At 33.9% G+C, this 22,766-nt stretch overlaps 4 protein-coding genes across 4 annotated transcripts; 3 read left to right on the top strand and 1 right to left on the bottom strand.

The window, feature by feature from the left end:
• Positions 1-1,336: 1,336 nt before the first annotated feature.
• Positions 1,337-1,953, bottom strand: LOC106359449. Its single transcript, XM_013799154.3, has one exon. The coding sequence runs from the start codon at positions 1,827-1,829 to the stop codon at positions 1,599-1,601; it is 231 nt and encodes a 76-aa protein (XP_013654608.2). The 5' UTR covers positions 1,830-1,953; the 3' UTR covers positions 1,337-1,598.
• Positions 1,890-9,246, top strand: LOC106447748. The gene has a single exon (XM_048760983.1). The coding sequence runs from the start codon at positions 4,797-4,799 to the stop codon at positions 5,787-5,789; it is 993 nt and encodes a 330-aa protein (XP_048616940.1). The 5' UTR covers positions 1,890-4,796; the 3' UTR covers positions 5,790-9,246.
• LOC106355853 lies at positions 5,795-7,165 on the top strand. The gene is made up of 3 exons (XM_048759563.1): positions 5,795-6,554; positions 6,629-6,747; positions 6,818-7,165. Exons 1-3 carry the CDS (start codon positions 5,795-5,797, stop codon positions 7,163-7,165), a joined length of 1,227 nt encoding a protein of 408 aa, XP_048615520.1.
• A 7,231-nt stretch (positions 9,247-16,477) lies between the features above and the next one.
• On the top strand, positions 16,478-19,466 carry LOC106355856 (1,4-dihydroxy-2-naphthoyl-CoA thioesterase 1). Its single transcript, XM_013795732.3, has 3 exons — positions 16,478-16,646; positions 18,683-18,825; positions 18,910-19,466. Exons 1-3 carry the CDS (start codon positions 16,478-16,480, stop codon positions 19,249-19,251), a joined length of 654 nt encoding a protein of 217 aa, XP_013651186.1. The 3' UTR covers positions 19,252-19,466.
• The last annotated feature ends 3,300 nt before the right edge of the window (positions 19,467-22,766 follow it).

The raw sequence follows: 22,766 nt of genomic DNA, 5'->3' as shown, positions 1-22,766 counted from the left end.
TTTCGTGATTATGGAAGAGGCCAGACTAATCCTCAAAGCGAGGTACAGCCAACAGATGGACGTCCTCTCCGGGTACTTAAATGGATCGTAAATAATGGGCCCGTAAGCCACATGTGGAAATAATAATCTTCTTATCTTATGGATTGCCAAGAAGTACAGGCATTTAGTTCATAATCTCCTTACCCCAGAAAACATTTGAGACCCGCCCCAAGGCCCCATAATATCTCTCAAGATTTCACTCTCGTGCTAGGCCCTGCACGTAAATGTTTGCTCTAGATCAATAGTTAATCTAGAGATCAATCACTCCTACTCAAACCAATAGTTTATAGACACATAATAAGCTAGAAAATTATATATATATATATATATATATATATATATATATATATATATATATATATCTTATGTAGTTATGTTGTTTATCTTGTAATCGAAAAGTCGGTATTCCCAAAATTGTACATGAAATTTAAGAAGTTTGTCGATAGATTTGACCTTTAGAGGGGACATGTTAGGTTGCAGAAGTGAGGTCAGCTCTCTAATCATATGTTTGAACATGTTAGGGATGTTGATGAGGATGATGGAGAAGAAGACAAGGCACGTTATAGGAATCATGTTGTCCCACCTTCACTTTAATACAATCACATCGTATCATTCATCGCATTACCTCACTATGTGCGTTATACGGGGCTGTACTATTTTCTTTCATTCTATCTTCTTATTTTATATTTTGGGTTCAATGATTGGATTCTCGTATAAGTGTAAGGGCTGTCATCTAATCTTGATTCTAGTTTTCTGTTTGACTTTTTGTAAATTCTTATATTAAGCACCCATCTAATGAAAAGTTATTGATATAATGTTTGTACATTTTTTGTCACATGTTCTACTATTTTGGGGGTTAAACTCGGTTGTTATGGCTGTCAAAGTAACCAAACATGTAAACGGGATTATACTGAACCAACAAAATCTGTTTAGTTTGGTTTGATTTCCTGTAAAACTGATTTAACCAATAACAAAAAAACCAACCCAAAACTGAAATGCCATACAAGTTATATCAAACATAGACATCTAACATAGTTCTACTTAACAATGAGCTCAAGTCTAATGTCCGAGAAGGACAATTGGATAAGAGTGGAAAACATTAGACTGGGATAACTCTTAACGTAGAGTTATATCAGCTACACATCTTTTAATTAATTACATTATTACCCAGATTATATTTATTTCGTATATTAATCAAACTGGTTGTAATCTCAACGTCCTTAATTATTTTAATCGATTCATGTATGGTTTGGTAAACCGCTAAAACATATGATTAGAAACCGAAATTGTAAACCAATATCAAAAGACTTTATTTTATTTTAAACCAAATGAAAAATCGCACTGTAATTTCGATTAGATCATCACAGGGATTAACAACATCCGAATCAAAACTAATTATCGGATAAAAGTTCACTAAAATCTAACTTAAAGAAAAACAAATAAGCCGCGACCACATAAAGATAAGCAGAAAGAAGAGAGTCATGGCGGGCTAATACAAAGCTATACACGTGAAAAACGAGAGGACAACACTTTCTCATTTTTTCGTTGTAAGAAACTAATTAAGAGAGATTGTTTGAAGAGTTTGACTTGTCAAGAATTGACCACATGACGAGGACATCTTCATATCCACAAGCCATGATGTCACCTTGAAGCTCCTTCACAGTTCGTCTCTCGTGTTCTTCTCTCGCCTTCGCGTTTGCGTGGCGGGTGTGCGGCGTTTGCTGCGGTTGGTTAAAGAACGTCGCCGCTTTCTTGAATGGCGTTGCAATTGTTTTCTTCCATGAAGTCATTTTTTAAAAAGAAAAAAAGAAAGAGAAAAGAAAATGAAACTAGTTTTAACGGTGAATTGCTTCTTCCCTTTCTCGTTTGGAGTTGGATTTGGAGACGACGAGGCTTCTATGTATTTATACACCACATGTGAACACAAAAACAACCTCTTCTTAATTTCTTTTAATAAAGAATTGTAATATAATAAAAATTAGTAAACGGATTTTTTTTTTTTGAACAATATTGGAGAAAGGGAGAGAGAGTGTGGTCAATAGAGGCAAGATCCGCGATAGGAGCATTCCCATGAACCCATCAATTCGATTTCTTATCCTCCCCCACGTGATCTCTCCTTTGTTCACATAACTTACACAGTTTTACCATATTTCTCACCTGTTAAATTCAGTTCAAATTCTATTAAATCAAAATAGTACCAGTTTAACCAGTTAATATTCAATTTACATGGATGAGATTTAGCAATGCAAAAAGTTTTTCGACAACCGGGCCTCGTGGTCTGGTGGTATAGGAACCTCGGCTGAGGTGCCCGCCATCACGAGTTCGAAGCCCGGCCACAGCGGATTTAACATGGTTTCCGTTTGGCCGCCAGGACCCTCCAGTTCCGGTTGGACGCAGTGGGATAGTCGGACTTAGGTCCGGATACCTGGATTATCAAAAAAAAAAAAAAAAAAAAAAAAAAAAGTTTTTCGGCTCATTTGATATCACACTAGTTTTTCGTATAACTAACACATAATTCGGATAAGAATATAAGATAATGCGAAGTGTTTGGATACAACCATTCCCATTTAGTTTTTTTGGACAGTGTATAATCGAGTTGGCTATCGAAATCGTTTTTCATTTGAATACTATCGTTGACAAATAACTAGTTACAAAGATTGTAAATTATAATACATTTTACTGAGCAAAGTAATTTCCAAATTATCAAGAATAACTAAAGTAGTTTAAGTTCAATGGTCACTGGACAGAGTTTTTTTATTTGGTCAAAGGTCTTGGACAAAGTTAATTATTCATTTTCATTGGACTATAAATTACATGATGATAATAAGGCAATGAGTAAGTTTATGTTCTAGCTCATTATCAATCATTGCTCTAAGAAAAGGTGGTATTATATTGTAATAAGATATCAATGTATTCCATACTTTCTATTTGTATTTATAAAATTATTGGGATGGGTTAGATGATTAGATCCTACATGAATCTCAAAGACTTGTCTCACTCTAAACCCCAAGAAACTAAGACTAAAGAAAATTCAAAGTAGATGACTAAAGCATTATAGAATACGAAATGAAATTTGGTTCTTCTAATAGTAATAGCTCAGTAATACAGAAAAATTAGACATATTTCTTATGATGAAAATCGGTTTGACACGTTTATGGTGAAATATAATTGCTATTTCTGACCACAAACTATTAGAAGATATTTTTTCAGCTCCATAGTACTGTAGTAGATATTTTTCAAGCTTTCACTGGTAGATATGACTACGCACATGACAATAATTTGAAAGGTCAAGAATTTGCCTTTTCGGTTCTAGGTACTGACGACAATCACAAAACACTTGCATCAACTTTATATGGGTTCTCACTTTCTACAAATGTGTTTTTACAGTCTCCTTCTTCTTCATCGATCTTTGCGCTACTTCTAGATATTTTTCTTAAGGGTCTCCATCTTCACACAAGTGTAGACACAATGACACATGTACCTGGAAATGTAGTTTACTCAATTCTTCCATTCTGAATAATCCTATGATATCAATGACAACAATGTTATTGACTGTTATGACTTATGAGATGCGGACACCGACGCTAGATATTATTAGTTGATATTTAAATATTTTTCTAGTTTGTTAGCTTAATAAACCGTCTACTAACACAAATATATATGGATTCACCCAAGAGCTTTGGAGATTTTTTGTTTTGTTAATTATTTGTAACTTTAATAACAACATATTGTTTGTAGCTAAGTGAGAAATATTCCAACATCATGTAATCAAGAGAAAGAGCAAAACTCAAAAGTAAGAAAATCAAGCCTATTTGTTTGTTTTGTAATTGTTTCATTTCTAATATCAAAGTAAATCGATGGATGATCTCCAACTGATAATATAATTTTTCTTATATAGCTTTTTGGTAATTCTTAATCGATTACTCATTTTATTTCTATGTTGATTCCTATGTTCGTTTGAAGGGAGATTTCTAATGACCCTGAAAATATTAGGTTTAGAGGTTCACAAAGCTTGCTAATTCTATTATTTGTTTCCCATTAAATAATATCCGAATAATTATTTTGTGAGATATTTTTTTCCCTCGTCTAGATATATCACACACAAAATGTAAGTTAACAGTTAGAAATATATTAGTTAGTTTTTAACCCTCTTCGAAAACGCGGCCGCCTAGGCGTGACTCGGAGCTTGGCCGTGGGGAGGAGGTGCAAATCGGTGACTAAAATCGGTTGGCCGTAGAAGTCCGCATTGTCCGCGTAAATGGGAAACGCGGCCGCGTAGTTTAACTCGGTCATGAACTCGACATTAAAAATTTTGATTATTAACAATTGACAATTGCCCACTAAATCCAAAAAATGGATGCTGAGCCCATAAAAAAACTTAGTTTAATATTTGTTTGGCCCAAAACTAACTCACGTTCATATACATTTGGGGATTTTCTTTTTATGAAACAAACCCTAGAAAAGTTACGACATAAACAAAAGGGGTTTTGATATGAACTCAGACGAAAATTGAGAGCTGGAGACGAAGTGAAGCTGAATCTAGTTGACAACCATCCTCTGTTCGTGAATTCAAGGTAATAATCGTCTTTCTGTTTCTTTTTCGTATATATAATTGACTCAAGATTGAAAACTCATACTTACTGTAGTTCTTGTATACACAAAAACAAAAACTCATAATCAGTTTTGGGGAAGGTTGAGTTCTGAAACTACTCAGTGTTAAAGTTTATTGTGTTTAATTTTTTTTAAGGTTCAAAAGGATGAACAACCCACCAACAGATGCAGCACCTCCTTCTCTGAAGCGAAATTCAAATGATGTGGGATGGGAATTTGGAGTCTTATGTGATCCGAGAAATTCAGACAAAGTCAAATGCAAGTTGTGTGGAAAACAGTTCACTGGTGGTGTTTTCAGGATGAAAGAACACATTGCTCATGTGAAAGGGAATGTCTCACCCTGCCCTGTTTCATCTAAAGCGGATCAAGAGAAGTGTAAGCAGGCAATTCTTGATGCAAAAGAGAAGAAGAATTTGAAAAGGAAACGTGATCAAGCATTGAGGGCAGAGGTGAACATATACAAGGACATCAATACTGAGGAACTGGAAAAAGAGTTGGGAACTCTTAAAAGTCCTCACTTCCAAGGTCCTATTGATAAGTATGCAACCTCCATTAACCCTGAAGCTTCTTTGGCGGCACAAACACGACAACAGAGTATCCATGATGCCATATCTAAGGAGAGGACACATGCAGTCCGTCAATACTGTTCTAGATGGATTTATGAGGCAAATATTGCTTTCAACGCTATTGACAACGACAGTTTCAGGATGTTTTGTGAAGCGTTGGGACAGTTTGGGCCTGGTTGGGTTCCTCCAAGTCAGTATCAGCTTAGAGAGCCATTGTTAAATGAGGAACAACAAAGGACCAAGGAAAAGTTGAAGAGTCTAGAAGAAGAATGGGATAGAGAAGGCTGCTCAGTGATGACAGATGCATGGACTGATATGAAGAGAAGAAGCATAATGAATCTGTGTGTCAACTCAAGGGGAGGTACATGTTTTCTTTCATCAAAAGACACTTCTAAGGATTCTCACACGGGTGAGTACATCTTCAAATACATTGACCAGTGGATTGAAGATATTGGAGCTGAAAAAATAGTGCAAGTGGTCACTGATAATGCTACAAACAACGTGGCAGCTGCGAAGATGCTGAAACAGAAGAGACCAAGGATATCTGGACAGGTTGTGCTGCTCACACTTTAGATTTGATGCTTGAGGCCATTTCCAAACTTCCTGGTATTGCAAAGATAATTGATCAAGCAAAGGCTGTTACTATCTTTGTATATGCTCATCATACAACACTGTCCATGATGAGAACATATACAAAGAAAGGAGATATCGTGAGACCAGGAGCAACAAGATTTGCAACTTGCTTTTTGACTTTGCAAAGCCTATACGAGAAGAAGGCACAACTGATGAGCATGTTCGGCAGCGATGAATGGCATGACTGTAAGCACTCAAAGTGTGTGAAGGGTAAAAGTACGTTTGATACAATTATGAGTCATGGCTTTTGGAGTAGTGTGACGGTTGTGTTGAGGATCTTCAGTCCTTTAGTGAAGGTTCTAAGGCTGGCTGATGGAGAGAAAGTACCTTCTCTTGGATTCATTTATGGTGAGATTGTCGAAGCTAAGAAGTCTATCAAGGAAACTTCAAATCATGTGGAGAAAAACTACCTACCTATCTTTCGGATCATTGATGAGAAAATGAAAGATAGGTTAGATTGTCCTTTGCATGTTGCTGCCTACTTCCTCAATCCTTATTATTTCTACAAAGATCCAGAAATTCTAAGTGATTTTAAGATCATGGATGGATTCATAGCTTGTGCTGAGACTTTCTATCATGGCGACTTTGAGAAACAAGATAAAGTTGTGAATCACGAGATCAATTTTTACAAGAACAAAAGTGGCTCATTTGGCAGACCTTTAGCACTGAAAGGATGTGAGATTAAGAATGACAAATTTGATCCAGGTTTGTATGTTCATATTATTTGTTTTCATTAACTTCAGATATTTATTCATCATATGTGACTGAATTGATCGTAGGGAATTGGTGGTCCACATACGGATGTGGTACACCAACTCTTCAAAAGATGGCTACAAGGATCCTTGCTTTGACGTCAAGCTCTTCCGGATGTGAAAGAAACTGGAGCTGCTTTGAAGGGGTTAGTTTATTAGTTTTTTTTCTCTAAAAATGTGATATTATTGCTGAAATTCATTACTCTTTTATTACAGATTCACACAAAAAAAAGAAACAGGCTGGATGTCAATCGCTTAAATAGCTTAGTCTATGTGCAATTCAACGCAAAGATGTTTAAGAAGCAGAAAAAAATCAGAGAGCAAAATGCTGATGTGATATTCGATGATGGTAATGAAGATACAGTGGAAGAATGGCTTGTAGGCCGTGTAGAAGAGATGGATAGTGATCTTAATTTGCTGCTTGTAACCCAAGCTCCAAGGGTAAGAGATCTATATGATGATGACTTTGAGTCTGAAGATGATGAAGAATATGTTGTGGACATGGAGTTTGAACCGGATATATATCAGCATGTTCCTCTCTTCCATGACTCACAATCTAATTAGTAAGGTTAGTAAGTCATCTTAGATCTCTGGTCATTTTTGTATCTAACATGTTGCTTCTCTTTATACGTATTGGTTGTTGTATGTCTTGTTATTTGCCATCGTTTGATTATATTATTATTGCAGGTGTATGCTACAAGATCTATAACTCCTAACACATCTTTCCAATTCATGGTGATTACTTGATCTGAAGACAAAGGATGAAGACCTGCAATCCTTTGTTGTATTTTTTGTGTTTTCAAGATCAAGACAATCTCTTTTTTTGTTTATCCCATGAATTGAAATTCTTTTTTGTGGTGCTTGAATCAGATGTGTACGAGAGGAAAAACGTATGTTCTTTTGTAATATTTATAAAAGCATGTATTAAAACTTTTATTATAATTTTTGTTCTCTAAACATATTAAAAATATATTAAATTATGTTAAAAACTAGGCTCTGCGTACACCCCGCGTACTCCCCGATTTTTTTGTAACTCGCTAGACCCGGACCGAGCGTCCGATTCACGCTTAGCGTAGTTTCAAACAGAGGTTTTTAATAGCAAAACGACTATAAAATTCTAAAAATAAAAATAGAAAGATGGTGCATACTGAGAGATGAGTAAATGTGTATTGTTCACAGGACCAACGGATTAGAAGTTTGGGCAGAGTAATACGCAGAGTATCCCATGTGATCTCCACCTGTCGTCTCTCTTTCTCAACTTCCAACCTTATTAACTATGTTTTCTCTTTTATTTATTTATTTATTTATTTGGTGTATGCCAATTAAATTCATTTTCTTTCATTATGTCTTGGTTGACATTTCTATACAGTCTATATAACATATCCTAGTTTTCACTTTTCATATGGAACGGCATACAAAAATTCCAGCTTTTAGTTTCATAATATTTTAAATTTTATTGTTATCTTATTGTTTTTTTTTGGACCAATATTGTTATCTTATTGTTACATTTAATGAGACGTGTTCTTAGTCTAGTGGCATAACATAATTTTACATACCAAAATCATCGTAATTTTTAGCTAAGCAATTCTAGCTCGAAACAACCTAAAACACTAACCTTTTGTGGCCATATGGATATGAATCTATGTTTTGATCTCACTTAGATATCCGAATAAATAATTTATCTGTGGGCTGCGTTCCCATAAAAATATTAGTGTAGACTTTCCATAATTGTAAGACACCCAAGTTAATAACAAAAATATTATTTTATGTGTGTAGACTTCTATTCTCTATGAAAATATTTATGTTTTCTATATTCAAATTGCTAAAATATATGTAAATAGATGTTAAAATGTAGAAGATAAAAAGGTGGAATCTATTATATCAATTATATTTACTTATATGATTTAATATTTAAAACTAACAAATAAATAAATGAGGGTGAAATGGATGCTGACCATCCATGACATATGCCCACAATCCTCGTTTACAAATATTTTGAGTCTGCATAATGTATGTTGTTCATGTCCACTGAATGTTATCCACAGTATTTTGTCACAATATATTTTTTGTAACTTTTGTTTTCAAATTAAAAAAGTATATGAGAGTGGAAGTTAAAATATAAAGAATAAAAATATAATTTATTATATCAACATATTTATTTTTATATTTTATATTTTTTAAAAAACAAGCAAAAAATGTGGGATACATTGATAATAATAAGAACAAATAAAAATAAATAAAAATTCACTTCCCCTCCAATTATATCGTCTAAACATAAAAGTAATAATTAATTAATTATATTTATTAATTGGCTATTAACCAGACGATTTCATTATGTTATCTGAACAATGACAATTTCATCTACAATATATCAGCAAACGTGCTCTTTCAGTACATCACTACATTGTGACTTCATGTGTAAAAAACATTAAAAAAAAAGTGACATAAAAATGTCATAAAATGTCTTCCTATCTATATTACACTCGAATTTGTGTGTATACAAAAGGATAAATGACATAAAAAGGATAAATGACATGTTTTGTAATAAAACCCGTCCCATCTTTTGACTTATGTAGTTCTAGGTGATATTAAAATTGGCTTTGGGTTATTCATATGATTTTAGTCGTATACACACAACACAGACATATATGTATACTCTCTGTAAATAATTACCAGAAAAACCAAGAAGATTTCGTTTTGAATATGTGGGGAAAGTTTTTTTTTTTTTTTTGACAAAGTATATGTGGGGAAAGTTTATTTAAAATTAGAGTAAAAGGGATTCAAGGTGTGATAATCCCCTGACAATTATTTTACAAGTGGTTTTTAATTTTTGCTTATATTTCATAATCATATTCATTTTGAAAGAAAATAACGACATGGCTTAATCAAAATGATGAGATGGCTTCCATTTTATTATGACATGTAAACATTTAATGATAAAAAAAATTGATTTTTGGTAAGATTCTTAAAATAAGATAGTTATATAATCTTGGATCCATACCATAAACGTAAATTGTATTTATAATTATTATTAAATTTCTTAAAACTGATATAACTGTAAATAGAAACTTTTATTATTTTTATTTTCATCATAATTCATTATATAATTATTTTTGCAGATAAAATAGGACAACTTTGATTAAACTTTTATGAAGAGTAAAATATTTACGTCATACTTGGATCAAAAGGTATATAGATATGATTAATAGAATTTTTACTCTATTAAACTTATTTGGATTTAAATGTTATACAATAATTGTTGTGTGATGAATATTGATTTATTGCGATAAATTAAATAAATAAATTTTATAGATGTAATAAAATTTTAACAAAAAAAACTCAGAGCTATAGTTTTAAATATGTACATATATATATATAACTAATTTTTTTGTTATTTTAACTTAATTTTACTCACCCATAAATTAAATTGAATATTTTTAAGTCAACGGAAAAATAATAAAAAATAATTATTTTTATTTTTAAAATTTATATTTATATATATAATTATTTTGAAAGATTTATTTATGCATATGGCGCAGAAAAGCAACTAATTAACATTACTTGAAGATCAAGAAATATAGTATTTTGATTATAATTTCAATCAGTGTCCAAGAAAGCTATATGGCTTGGCGTTCAGTACATTTAGCTAATATCTAATCTATTTCATTAGTAACTTCGTATATATAGGTTTTATTAGTAAATCTCTTATCGGAACAAAAAATACTTCCAATTCTCACATATAAATAAATTAGTTTTAAAGTGATCTCTTTTTATTTCTTAAGAAAATAATTTCCCTTAAAATATAAATTACTTAGTTTCATATATTAAAAAGGTATGTAATAACAATAACTATTAAAATAAGAAACTCATTACAATACCCTTTATATATAGACATAGTGCACAAGACCATGTTAATTGTTTTTTTTTTTTTTGCTAACTTTTGGGAGCCATGTTATTGTTTAGACAATTATGAAACTATATGTTTGCTATTTTGAGTTCTATATGTTGAGTGCCCCAATTATATTTTTCATTCTATTGGTGCTCGGCAAGATTTGTATAAAGAACCAGTTATTGGTACTTTTCCTTTACTAGTTTGCATTTCTTACCATCATTTGTATCATTTATTTGTATTTTACCCTTATTTGATATTTTTATAGTTTTCTTATGAAACAAAACAAGAGAAATTTTTTAAATATAACCTACAACTTGATTTACCAATATAACCTAGTGAAGTGTTTTTGTGGTTTGAAAAGGCTTTTTGAGAAAACTTCTCAAGAAGTCTACCGTGAAATTTTTTTCCAAGAAATCTTCTGTGAAAAGACTTTCCAAAAAGTTTTTTGTGAGAAAACTTCATAGAAAATCTTCTCACGTAATTGATCTTAAAAATAATTTATAAATTTTGTAAAAACTGTTTTTATGAGGAAAAATTGAAATTATATAGTTATAAATATTTCTAAATGATGTAAACTTATATTTACTAAAATTGAATTATTTTAACACAAATGAGTTAATATAAGTTGTAAATCATGAATGTTTTGATTTATGGTTTGGTAACATATGTTGTATTATTTGTATTTTAAGGTTAGATTTTAGAATCTTAATTTTTTTTTTTAAAGATTCAGTTAGACATATATGTGTTTTGTTTTGTAGATATTACACTTTACAAATTGGTCATATGTTTAATATGTGTTTGTCGATATTTATTTAGTTATTTGATATTAGGGTTTAGAAGATTTCTTAGAAAGTTTTGTAACATGTAATGCATTAGAAGACATTTTGGGAAGTCTTTTCGAACGACTAGTAAAAGGAGTTAGAAGACTTCTTTATGTGTACTCTTTTAGTTAATAAATTCTTTTGTAAACTTGAAAAGATGTTAATGAATTATTTTTGGTAAATATGTTCATGTCTACAATATTATTTTGCCAAAAATACTCGACATTATTGAAGTTATTGATACAATATACCAAGAAACATTTTAACATTATCAAACACAGAAGACTTATAGGAAGTATTACTTTAACGTTATCAATCACATAAAACTGCTTAAGAAAATTCTTTAAAAATAGTTAGAGAACACATTACATCTTCTCTCAGAAGACTTCTTGGCAGACTTCACGCCAATTGAGCGGGAAATTTAAGCGGAAAACATAAATTTTAAGTGAAAACTGAAATTTAAAAAGTATATATTATGATCTAAGAAGACACATTAAACCAAATGACTTGATATTCTTGAAGTTACTTAACACTTTTGAAAATTAAAAAAAAAAATATCTTAGAGTTACTTAACACTCTTAAAAATAGAAATTTTACAAAAACTAACTTTGAAGACTTCTCCAAAAGACTTCTTAAAAAGTCTCCTCTCATTAACTAGAAACATTAATAAACAATAATGTTTGTAACCTCATAATTATCAACAATTAAATTATGAATTTCATTCAAGAACCTTAATATTGGCTAATACACATAAATTAATAAGAAAATCTTAATAAGTCATTTCAAATTTGGAGAAAATGAAAGTTTAATAAACTTTAATGTAGAAGACTTTTACGTAAGTCTTTTTAGAGAAGACTCCTACGTAAGTATTCTATTTAGGTCATTTTTGCAATTGCAATTTACGTAGAAAGACTTCTTAAGAATGCTACTTTACAGCAGACTTCACAAGAAATTTTTCTTTATAAATATTAGCTTATTTTTGAATTTGATTTTTTTTTCAAAAATACTTAGAAGTCTTTTCTCATAAACAGGTTAGCTTTACAATTGATCAAAGCTATGCAACCAAAGCTCTGCAAATATTTGATTTAAAAAAAAATACTTATATAGATTTTTAACAGTCACATGAAGTCTTCTCACTGTCGTAAAAAGTCTGCGTATGTTACTTGTGCAGTTGACCATATTTAACTTTTTCAGATAAGAATTAGAAGTCTTCCATTCTAATTAATATTAAATATTTTACTATTAATTTCAGTTGTAAAATTAATCCATGCAGATTTCTAGCGACAGTGGGAAGACTTCATGTAACAGTAAAGAAGACTTCCCTTGAGACATCTTTTGATAGAAGATTTTTTGGAAAATCTTCTATTAAAAATCAAATTTCTTACAGACTTCCGTCAATTGCAAAAATAACATATTTATCTGTTTTTTTTTGTTAACAAAGAATAGTTAGAAGACTTTGATAAAAAAAACACAAAAGTCAATTGCAAAACTAATCTATGCATTGAGTCTTCTCGATGGAGAAGAAGTCTTCTTCGCAAAACAGATCTGAAAAATTCAAAAAATCATTTCTAGATCTAGTGAGATTCATTTTTAGCTTCTACAAGCACACACAATTTCTTAATAAAAGTTGCACACTGGTTCTTGTCCAAAAATAATGAACTTGAGTAACTCTAATAAGCTTATAAGTTTTGAAATAAAAAAATTTAGGATTTTGGGATGAAATAAGAGATGAAGTGAAAGGGAAATGGTTTGTGTGTGTAAGAAATAAGAAATATGAAAATGAAAATGTTAATTTTAGGTGCATTTAGAGCTTGGAATTTGTTGTTCATGATGGTTGTGTATTGATGACAATGTTGTAAATAAAAGAGGAAGATGAAGATGATTGAGTAAAACAAACATTTTCGGAAAAATAATAATGATATTTTCGTGAATAATCTGAACTTGTAGAACGAATAAAAATTCTAAAAAATCATTTGACCTTTTTTGAGTCATATTTGCAAAAACTCCATTAAACAAAGATTAAAATTTAGAAATTATTAGTCCTTTAAATTTGAGATTTGACTATGTTTCTTGTTGCTATACAAATTAGCAATGTTATTGTTTTGTTTTTTTTGAAAGAACAATGTTTATTGGACGGTGAATTTGGTTGAACGGACTGTTTTATTTAATCAGTAATATTAGAGACGTTTTAAAAAAAAGGAAAAAGCCGAAAGATAGAAGAAACTAATTAGAAAATAAGAACTGATATTTGTTTGTTTGTTGAGTCTAGGACGAAGTGAAGGTTTGGTCGGTCCAAAAGTTAGGTGGTTTCTACTACCATAACTGCGGCTATCGTCCCAGGGAATCTTTCAATTCGATGCTCATTTTTATCAAAAAAAAAAAAAAATCCTCGACTTTCCACCTTTTCCTATTTTGCATCTCTACTACAAAATTTTGTAGAACATAGGCTATGTTTTCCAAACGGTTAGTACACAATAAATCTACAGTGAACTAACGACTATAAATTCATAAGATATCCGAAGACTGGTTTGTGTTTGCTTTGTGTTTCATTTGACAGGTTTATTCACATATTAAAATGGTGTCAACTAATTAGAAACCACCACAGTTAAAAACCGTATGAGAGATTTTCTCTAATTGAAATAATTAAACCAATCAAACAATCAATTGAGTACCACTTACACAAAGCCGTATGCGAGCTTTTCCCTAATTGAAATAATTAAATAGCCAAACTGAGGTCTTCATTTAAAATTTTTTTTACCATTTTAGTACCGGAGTTTTAGGTAGTATTAGACTCTTTTTAGGTCTATACATGTTTTGGAGCAACATGGAGATTATAGAGCATTTTAGAACATAAGGATGAGGAAATTCGTAGTTGTTCGGGTAGTTAGAAGTCAAAACCAAAATTCAGGAGAAATGCCGATCGACTCAAGCCCAGAAGTCTCACATATATACTACCAGAATGCTCTTGGCCAATTTTATACCTAGTATTTATAGCTTTGCCATTGTTTAGGCAAAACACCACCTTGCACATCTTTACCACACCATATTACTTAGGGCTTTTATTTAGTAGCTTTTGGAAAGAAAATCAAAGACTTTTTCAAAGATATTGTATTGAAACTCCAAATATGTCTTACTTTATCTATTTATGCAATTCATTCAGTTCATCTTTATGTCTTATTTAATTATGTCTGAGTAATCATCATGTTAGATTTAGGGTTTATTAGGGTTTTGATGAGTTAATGATATCATAGAACTGCTAGGATAATTTAAATAGGATCCTTCATAGAATTGATCTAACTGCTTGTGTTCTAAACTAGCTAACTAGAACCGTTAACTTAGGATAATAGACAATCACAAAAGTGAGTTCTTTACCTAATAATAAGTCTGATGAGCTAGGTTTTTAGGTGCATGCGAGAACTGGTTTAACTAATCTAGTGAATATATCGATTAGGACGTCAACGCTTGTCTAAGGAAGTATCAATCGACACTCTATAGTGTTGATCGACACTCACTCCTTGTTCACATGTGAGAGCTGGAACGTAGGACTTAGTCATCTGACTAGACTGAAATCGAGAGCTGGATATTTTACTATTGCATTCGAGTTCTAGGACGGTTAATCACACATCCTTAGCACCTATAACTAATAATTTTTATTGCCAAAAACCCTAAATCTAGCTTTCATCCCATATATCTTACAACAAATTATTTACTTGTTTTCTGCTATTTACTGTTTTAATAATTATTTGCCTAGTTTAATCTTGATTTCTATAGTTTATTGTGTGCATACGCTCTCTGTAGATTCAATTCCTAAGTACTACAATCCGATCTCTTATTTGAGAGAGAAGGTTGATGTAGGATAATTTGAGTGATATCAACTTACATAGTTGATCATAAGTATTTCAAGTTAAAGAGAATTATGAAACAAAAATGTAAGCGATTCCATTTCCATACAATTCTCTAAATAACATGGAGTCATCTTAACTCCAACAATCAAGAGAATTTGATGGCTCTAGCTCTCGGATGCAACTGTCAACCACGTTTACAACCCATTTCTCGACCCCTATACCAGCAGGACATGCTGAACTGAGTTTCACTTGTAAACTTCCTAAAAACACGTGCCTTGTGGAGTTATATTGACTTGTTAAGGGACCACTAAATTCTGTTTGGGTATATAAACCAGTTTTCTTGTTAATTTGCTATATGAAAATTGGGCTTAGCCTACGTTTATAGATTTTATCAACACTCCAATTTTTCCTAGTGTCTTTGTCTCCTGTCAATGTGGCGACACTCTTGATTCTTCAAGAGTTTCTAAGTTGTAAATCTATATAGAGCTGGACAAAAATAACCAGAACCGAAAACAAACCAGAACAGACCCAAAATAAACCGATTTTCTTTGGTTTCAGGTATAAGCCTTAATACTCGATGGTTTGAAACATTAATACCAGTGAAAATCAGTTAAGTTCCGGTTATTATCCAAAAGACCTGAAAATTTGGGTATTATATAAAATTTGGGTATTATAAACATAGTTTTAGTATTTCGTGAATACATGTTTTAATTATTCAGATTTATAAAGATATTAGATTTCGGGTATTTTTAGTTTTCTTACTGGTTTTCAAATATTTTTTTAGGATTTATGATATATTTTTAAAATTTTAGGTACTATTTCAAGTTTTCGGATAGTATTTCGGGTTTTAGGTAAAAATACCCAAACCAATCCATTTTTTCTGGAAATTTCCCAGTTATCAAAATTAAGTATCAAATCAACTCGAAACTTAAATAAAACTAATTGAAACCGAACTGAAACTCTATGAACATCTATACAGGTCCAAATTATTTAACCCGAAAGAAGCAAAACCGATCAGTTCCCTAACCCTATAAAAGTCACCTGTATATTAGACATATACACACAATCAGTGCCCGCTTAAGGCATGTGCAGACAGTGCTTTTGCACTTAGTCACTTAATTTTTGATGGTCCTATTTAAAAATTCACAATAATACAAGCAACAGTTTGGATCTAAAAAAATCTAGGACAAGGGCCCTATGTTGGATGAGACGGGCCTGCACACTTATTACACAAAATGTATACTTCATATTGAGAGCTTTGATTACAGGAGAATAAAAGAGCACATTATCCAAGTTTCTTGAAACTGAGGTTAAGGCTATGTCTACTACAATGCCAGAGGTTGAAGTGTCTACAGGGAAGGCAACAAATGGAAACACTGCAGTAAAGACTGCAATTCAGGTGAAGACTGCAACGACTGCTTCGAGTATAGTTTCTCACTTGAAGACTGCATTTTTACGAAAGTTTCGGCCTGGTTGTCATCACTATGGTATTGTTGGGCACATTAGATGAAGCAAGCTTATGGTATGAGGTGTCATGGTTCAATAGGTTATTCTTGTGAAGTTCAAGAACATGTTCGACTTGACTCTTTCGAGTTTGTTCAATGAGCTAATCATGGAGGATTAGTGCTCAAGAATATGTGGTCTAGGAGATTTGATCACTATGGAGATGGTGGAATGAGATTTAATCCTCAATTTGGAGAATATGGATCTTTATATTAGTTTTTGACCATGATGTGACTCATAGGAGGAGAATGAAGACGTGATTTTCTATCTAGAGTTGATGAATTCACATGCATAGTCAAAAAGGGGGAGATTGAAGATGTATACTATGTATCGGTTCTTGAAGAATTACATGAGAAAGTACATGTGTATATCATAGAGATGGGCTGAGTTGGAGTTTGTGTTTTGTGATGTATGTGGCCTTGTTAAGCTTGGAGAATATGTAATATATATTTATTGGAAAATTTACATTAAATGTAAATGATATTACTTGAAGAGGAAAATGAAAAGAAGTTATTCCTTATGAAAAAAAGAAAAATTACTTAAGTTATCTTTGGAAAAACTTGAGAACCAAGTTTTGGTTATGTATACAAGGAGGACGTGCATGTATGAAGAAAATTATCTCTAAAAATAAGATAACTGAGAGATCTTATTTGGTGCTTGTGTGATCAAGGTTTTGGTGTCACTGCTCTGCGTTAAGTTTTGATGTAGTTGTTGATATATTTCCATAACGTTGGAAGATTAAAGCCTAGACTCATGAAAATTTTAGCTCATGGTTATGCTATTCTGAAAAACCAAAGTGTAGACTATAGGGTAAGTTTTAGTTTAAGATTTGATTATCCTAAAAAAAAATTGTAATAAAAATGGTTATATTTTGAAGAGGTTGTGCATGAGTTACACATTAGCAGATTAGTGTAATTTGTTTACTTGTTCTAATGAATTTAAAAAATATATATATTTATTTTTCGCACGTTACTGTGACCTCATTGAACTTACATAATATATGGTTGTTTAAATAGTTTTATCTTTTTTCACATCTATTTCATATACAATAAGTTTTATAAATGCAACTTTCGTTTGCCATTGCCATTACTTAGCTAAGAGTTCTGTATCTCGTTACACCCACCGTTCACCAAAATATACTACGTTACTTACTATAAAGAGAAAACGAGTGATATGTATTGACCGAAAAATAAAGGAAAACGAGTAATTTATCCCACTAACGGGCCTTAATTTACGGTAGCCCATTAGTTAGGCTCACCTCTCACTCTCGGTCTATTAAAAGACCGGCGAAGGATCCGAAAGTGAGACCTAGTTTGCGCATTTTATCCGTAAATTTGATTTCATCCGTTATTTATTTCGATTCGATCTGAAAAGTTCGATTATCCGTAAAGTTTTGGAGAAAATCAAATAGTAAAACTCAATATCCATTAAAAACGAAGCAAATCACAAAATACTAAAATTTTAAGAATCGCTCCGTTTTGACAACTATATAAATATAAATATGTACTGATTAAATGTAGAGTTTAAATGTGTGAGTTTATATAATTTTTATTTTAACATATGATTTAATAAATTCTATTCACATCATTACTTATAAAAGTATTAAAATTTAAAAAAAGAAAAAAAATTATCATGATATCTATAACTTTTTCTTAAATTTGTCTTTCTTATAACTAATTTTAAGAATTATAAAAATATAGTTTCATCGTTTCTTTTATTTTTTATTTTATATATCATTTAAAATATCTTAAAGAACAAATTTATCTTGATTTTTTCTAGATTAGTTGTATTAACTAAAACGAAATGATATATCTTTAAGTATTCGTAAATATCCGTAAATATATACATATTTTCGGATATTTAGTTTTCCGGATATCCGTATTTTTTTGGAACAAAACAAAACGAAAAATTTGATATCTATAACATTCTAAACAAATCATACATACCTCTAAAAACTTGGATATCCAATCCGTGACAAGTCATAACTCATAACTGTAACTAACATATTCACCAAAATAAGAACAATATTCGTTTGACGTCATTTCCAATGAACTATCTCCCACACGTGTCACTGGTCATCTTCACGCCTTAGGTTTCGAGATCGATGAACTATCTCCCACACGTGTCACTGGTCATCTTACCGTTTCTCTAATCTGCTGCCAGGTTCCTTTCTCCCTCTTCTTCTTGAATTTTGATCATTGACTCTTTTTGTCCACAACTTCTGAGAAATTTCAATATCTTTAAAAGCCTTTCAAGGTGCTAAACGGTGGTGTGTCTGCTTTGATCGCCGAGTCTTTAGCAAGTATGGGAGCTCACATGGCTTCCGGTTTCAAAAGGGTCGCTGGAATTCAACTCTCAATAAACCACGTAAAGAGTGCCGATCTCGGAGACCTTGTCTTGGCCCAAGCATCACCTGTAAGCACAGGCAAAACCATTCAGGTCTGGGAAGTCAAGCTTTGGAAGTCAACACAGAGAACGGAGAAGAAAATCTTAATATCTTCCTCCAGAGTCACACTTCTATGTAACCTTCGTGTCCCAGATCACGCCAAAGATGCATCAGACCGGCTAAAATTGATCTCCAGATTGTAGATTTCAAAGCCTTCTTTTTCTCTCTGTCTATATATATGATTGTGTTTATCTTGCTACTGGCTTCTTATTGTCACTTGTATGTATCATCATCTAAACATTCACTCCTTTTGGGTGAAAATAAGCTAAAAGTGGCAAAACATAGTTAACTGTTATTGTCCCTGATATGGAAAATCTACTGGAATATCAAGTAGTTAGAAATCCCCAAATTTTTGTTACAGCTTGTGTCTCTACTCTGTACACATAGAATGTGCTTACCTGCAACATCACTTCAGACTGTAACAAGTTTTTTTTTTGGTCTAAAGATTGTAACAAGTGGAAGATATAATGTACACATATAATGTACTCAAAGTGTAGTCTTTTATTTTTTGTAACACACAAGTCAAAGTGTAGTCATTTTGGACATTTTTGAGATAAATCAAAACTGGTCCCTAGTTTAGATGTCTATCCTGCTCTTTTTCTTCAACAGCCCAAGGATCATCTCCAGAAATTTCCTAGGAAAAGTTTAACATCTCTTGACTATTCATTGAATAGTAAATGTACAAAAAAGTGGTAAACCATAGAACATATTCTACAATGATGTTTCAGAGAATATAAAAATAATTAAACTCGATTTTTTTAAAACAGCTTTCATATTAATTTTTTTTTAAACTACGATGCAGTTCGAAAAAGAAAAAAAAGAAGAAAACTAAACTAAACGAAAACCGGCTACTTGAAAACCATAGAACAAAATGAAAAAGAGACAAAAGAGCAAAGCCGCCGCCGAATAAGTGCAGAACATGTTCGAACGGGAAACGGTACTGAACGAGAGAATGTTCGGTTTTAAATGTGGGTTTAGCAAAGACGTCTTATTGATGGTCAGAAAAGCGTTTCGTCAGTTACAAGGAAAGGTAATGCGTAAAGGAAAAGCGACCGGAGCTCGAGGAGCTTTGCCGGAAAGATACAGTACGGCGAGATAATGAAGGTAAAAACCCTAATCTAGACGCCCAGTATGTATGAGTATTTTCGGATCCCTTCTACGTTGCATCTCCTCCTCTCTTTTATAGTCGACTTGGTGTTTTCCTGTGACCTAGCTTGCGTCGTCTTCATGGGCTTTTAACTCGCTGGGCCGAAAAGCCCACGTTGCTTCGCGGAGTCATTTAGTCAGACTCATTTAGTCGAAATGCAGCTGACCAAAAGTTCCTTCGCGCCGCGCCGCGCCTAGAGGCCGGCGCCCCGAGCCGCCGCGTCGAACCGTCGTTACGTCCTATTCGGGCCAGGCCGTCTGTTATCCAGACCTTGAGGGATGGTTGAATCCATCCTCTACAGTAAGTCCCCCCAGTTCATCGGTGAGTGACGTTCTGTCGAACTCGATGAATTTGGAGAGTTAATGGTTTGGACGAACAGATGGATCGTCGCGAGAGCACGTTGCTTGGTCGACACATCGCGAGACACCGTCATATACTTCTCATTTTATCAGGCAGTTTAATAGAATCTTGGTCGAACCGGTTTTGTTTGGTTAGATCCGAATTTCATTTCGACCGTTGATTCGATCTGGGTTTGGGCCGGTTATCGCGAGAAGTCGAAACGACGCGTCGATTTCTTCGGGGGCTGGATACTTTTTCTAGGCCCACGTAGGCCCATGTAGATTTAATGATGACGCCTCGGGGAGATGCCTCGCTTCCCCTCTATAAATACTTGTCCACTTTTCGTTCTCTCCATTTTTCTCTGCGTTATCCAGGTACTTTCTCTCTCTTCCTCTCTGCTTCTCTCTCTAGATTGTTGTTGTTGTAGCATAGATAGCGATATGTCGTCTGGTGGGAGGTTATTTCGTAAACAGAAGGGGAAAGAGGTCGAGGCTGCATCCAGTCCAGCGAGGGACCCGAGCGGGGTTGCGTCGAAGAATTCGAACAGGTCCGTCATGAAGCGATGATGGGCACTCGGAATTTAGATCTGTCTCAAAGGATTTTGGTCTCCGAGTCAGCGCGCTCATATCGACAAGAAGTAGGAGGAAATCCAGCTGAGCCACAGGCCTGCGAGAGAGACGGTTCGGGTGGTGCGATGGACGGTTCCCTCGTTAACTACGTGCCGACGTGCTATTACCCTGGAGAAATTTTTGAGGAACTCCCGGCAGTAGCTCCTGAGTTCCTGCGCTCCCAGGATGTGAGTGGCCAAGCCTGGAAGAACGTTATCGAGACGCAATCGACCCATGATAGCGTGAAGAAGCTTTTGAGGGAACGTCGCGGATTGGGGGTGACCTTTCTGATTCCTTCGAGAAGCCAGAGGCCTTGGTCGCCACCGGTTGGGTTCCAGTGCGTCTACGAATCTTATTTTCAAGATGATACGAAGCTCTGGTTCCGATCCCTCGATTAGTTACATCATACGTGAGGCGTGAGGTGCAGCGCTAAGCCAGTTTCTGTATGGCTCATGGCGTATCGCGGTTGCCTTGATGGTTATGGCTTCAGAGATCAATGTCTCTATGAGTGTTCGCGTCTTCGAGGAGTTGACATCCATCAGCTCGTTGGATGACGGCCTTTTGTCGATAAAGATGCGACCAAGCTATAACGTGATAGGGGGACATCCTAATAAGACGTTTGATTGGCAGAGGTCCTATTTCTACGTTAAGTGTAACGACTCTGCCTTCGAGGATCCTCCGGATGAAGACTACCATGTGTTGTGGAACACTCTGCTTGGTAGAATACCCTCGTTAACTCGCGTCATTTCTTCGTATACTAACCGTCTTTTATTCTCATTGTCTTTTTTCTTTACAGCCGATCACCCGACTTCTCGTGAGTATCCAGATGAATTTCTTTCGAGCGCTCGTGCTGTTGCGAGACTCGCTCAAGAACATTGGGGGAATATTTCTTGGGAAAGGGTTCACTGTTCCATCGATCGTATTTCCAGGAGTAAGTCCACTCTTTTCCTTCGATCTTCCGCGAACCTTTGCTTTTGCTTTTGTAAATGAGCTCTCTTCTGGTTTTTTTTTTATATGTCCTTCGCAGAGGACTGGAATTCGAGTTACCTTCCCTCGGCTAACAAGACTAAAAGGAGGATTTTGCTGTTCACCAAGGAAGAGCAGAAGAAGATCAACGAAGCGAGGAAAATGAGGGGCCTTCCTGATCTGAGCGCCATGATGGCGGCACAGCTTGGCCTGCCAAGTGATGAGCCATTGATACCTTCTAGCGAGATGGTGGCTACTGATGCGACCGACGCGTCTTTCCACCGTCGCGACTCCTCGCCCGGCGCTGCCGCCGCTGCCTCGAAGAAGAAGAGCAAGAAGAGGGAAATGATCGTTCTGAAGGAAGCTCTTGCAGATTCGGATAAGTTGAAGAAAACGATGGCGGCCAAGAGCAGACTCCTTCGCCGAAAGAGGGTGGAATGGCAAGCAGAGTATGATAAAATGGCTGAGAAAAGAGATCGAGTGGTCGCTCAGAGAAAGGCTCAGAAGAAGAGCTGACGCAGCTGAGGAGGAGCTTTCCATCGCTCGTTCTACTATCGAAGCTCTGGAGCTACGAAAAGTCGATCTTATGGATGAAATG

The sequence above is a fragment of the Brassica napus genome, chromosome C6 (assembly GCF_020379485.1).
Source record: "Brassica napus cultivar Da-Ae chromosome C6, Da-Ae, whole genome shotgun sequence".
Lineage (NCBI taxonomy): Eukaryota > Viridiplantae > Streptophyta > Magnoliopsida > Brassicales > Brassicaceae > Brassica > Brassica napus.
The sequence above is the reverse complement of the archived record's forward strand: the minus strand, read 5'-3'. Positions and strand labels throughout refer to the sequence as shown.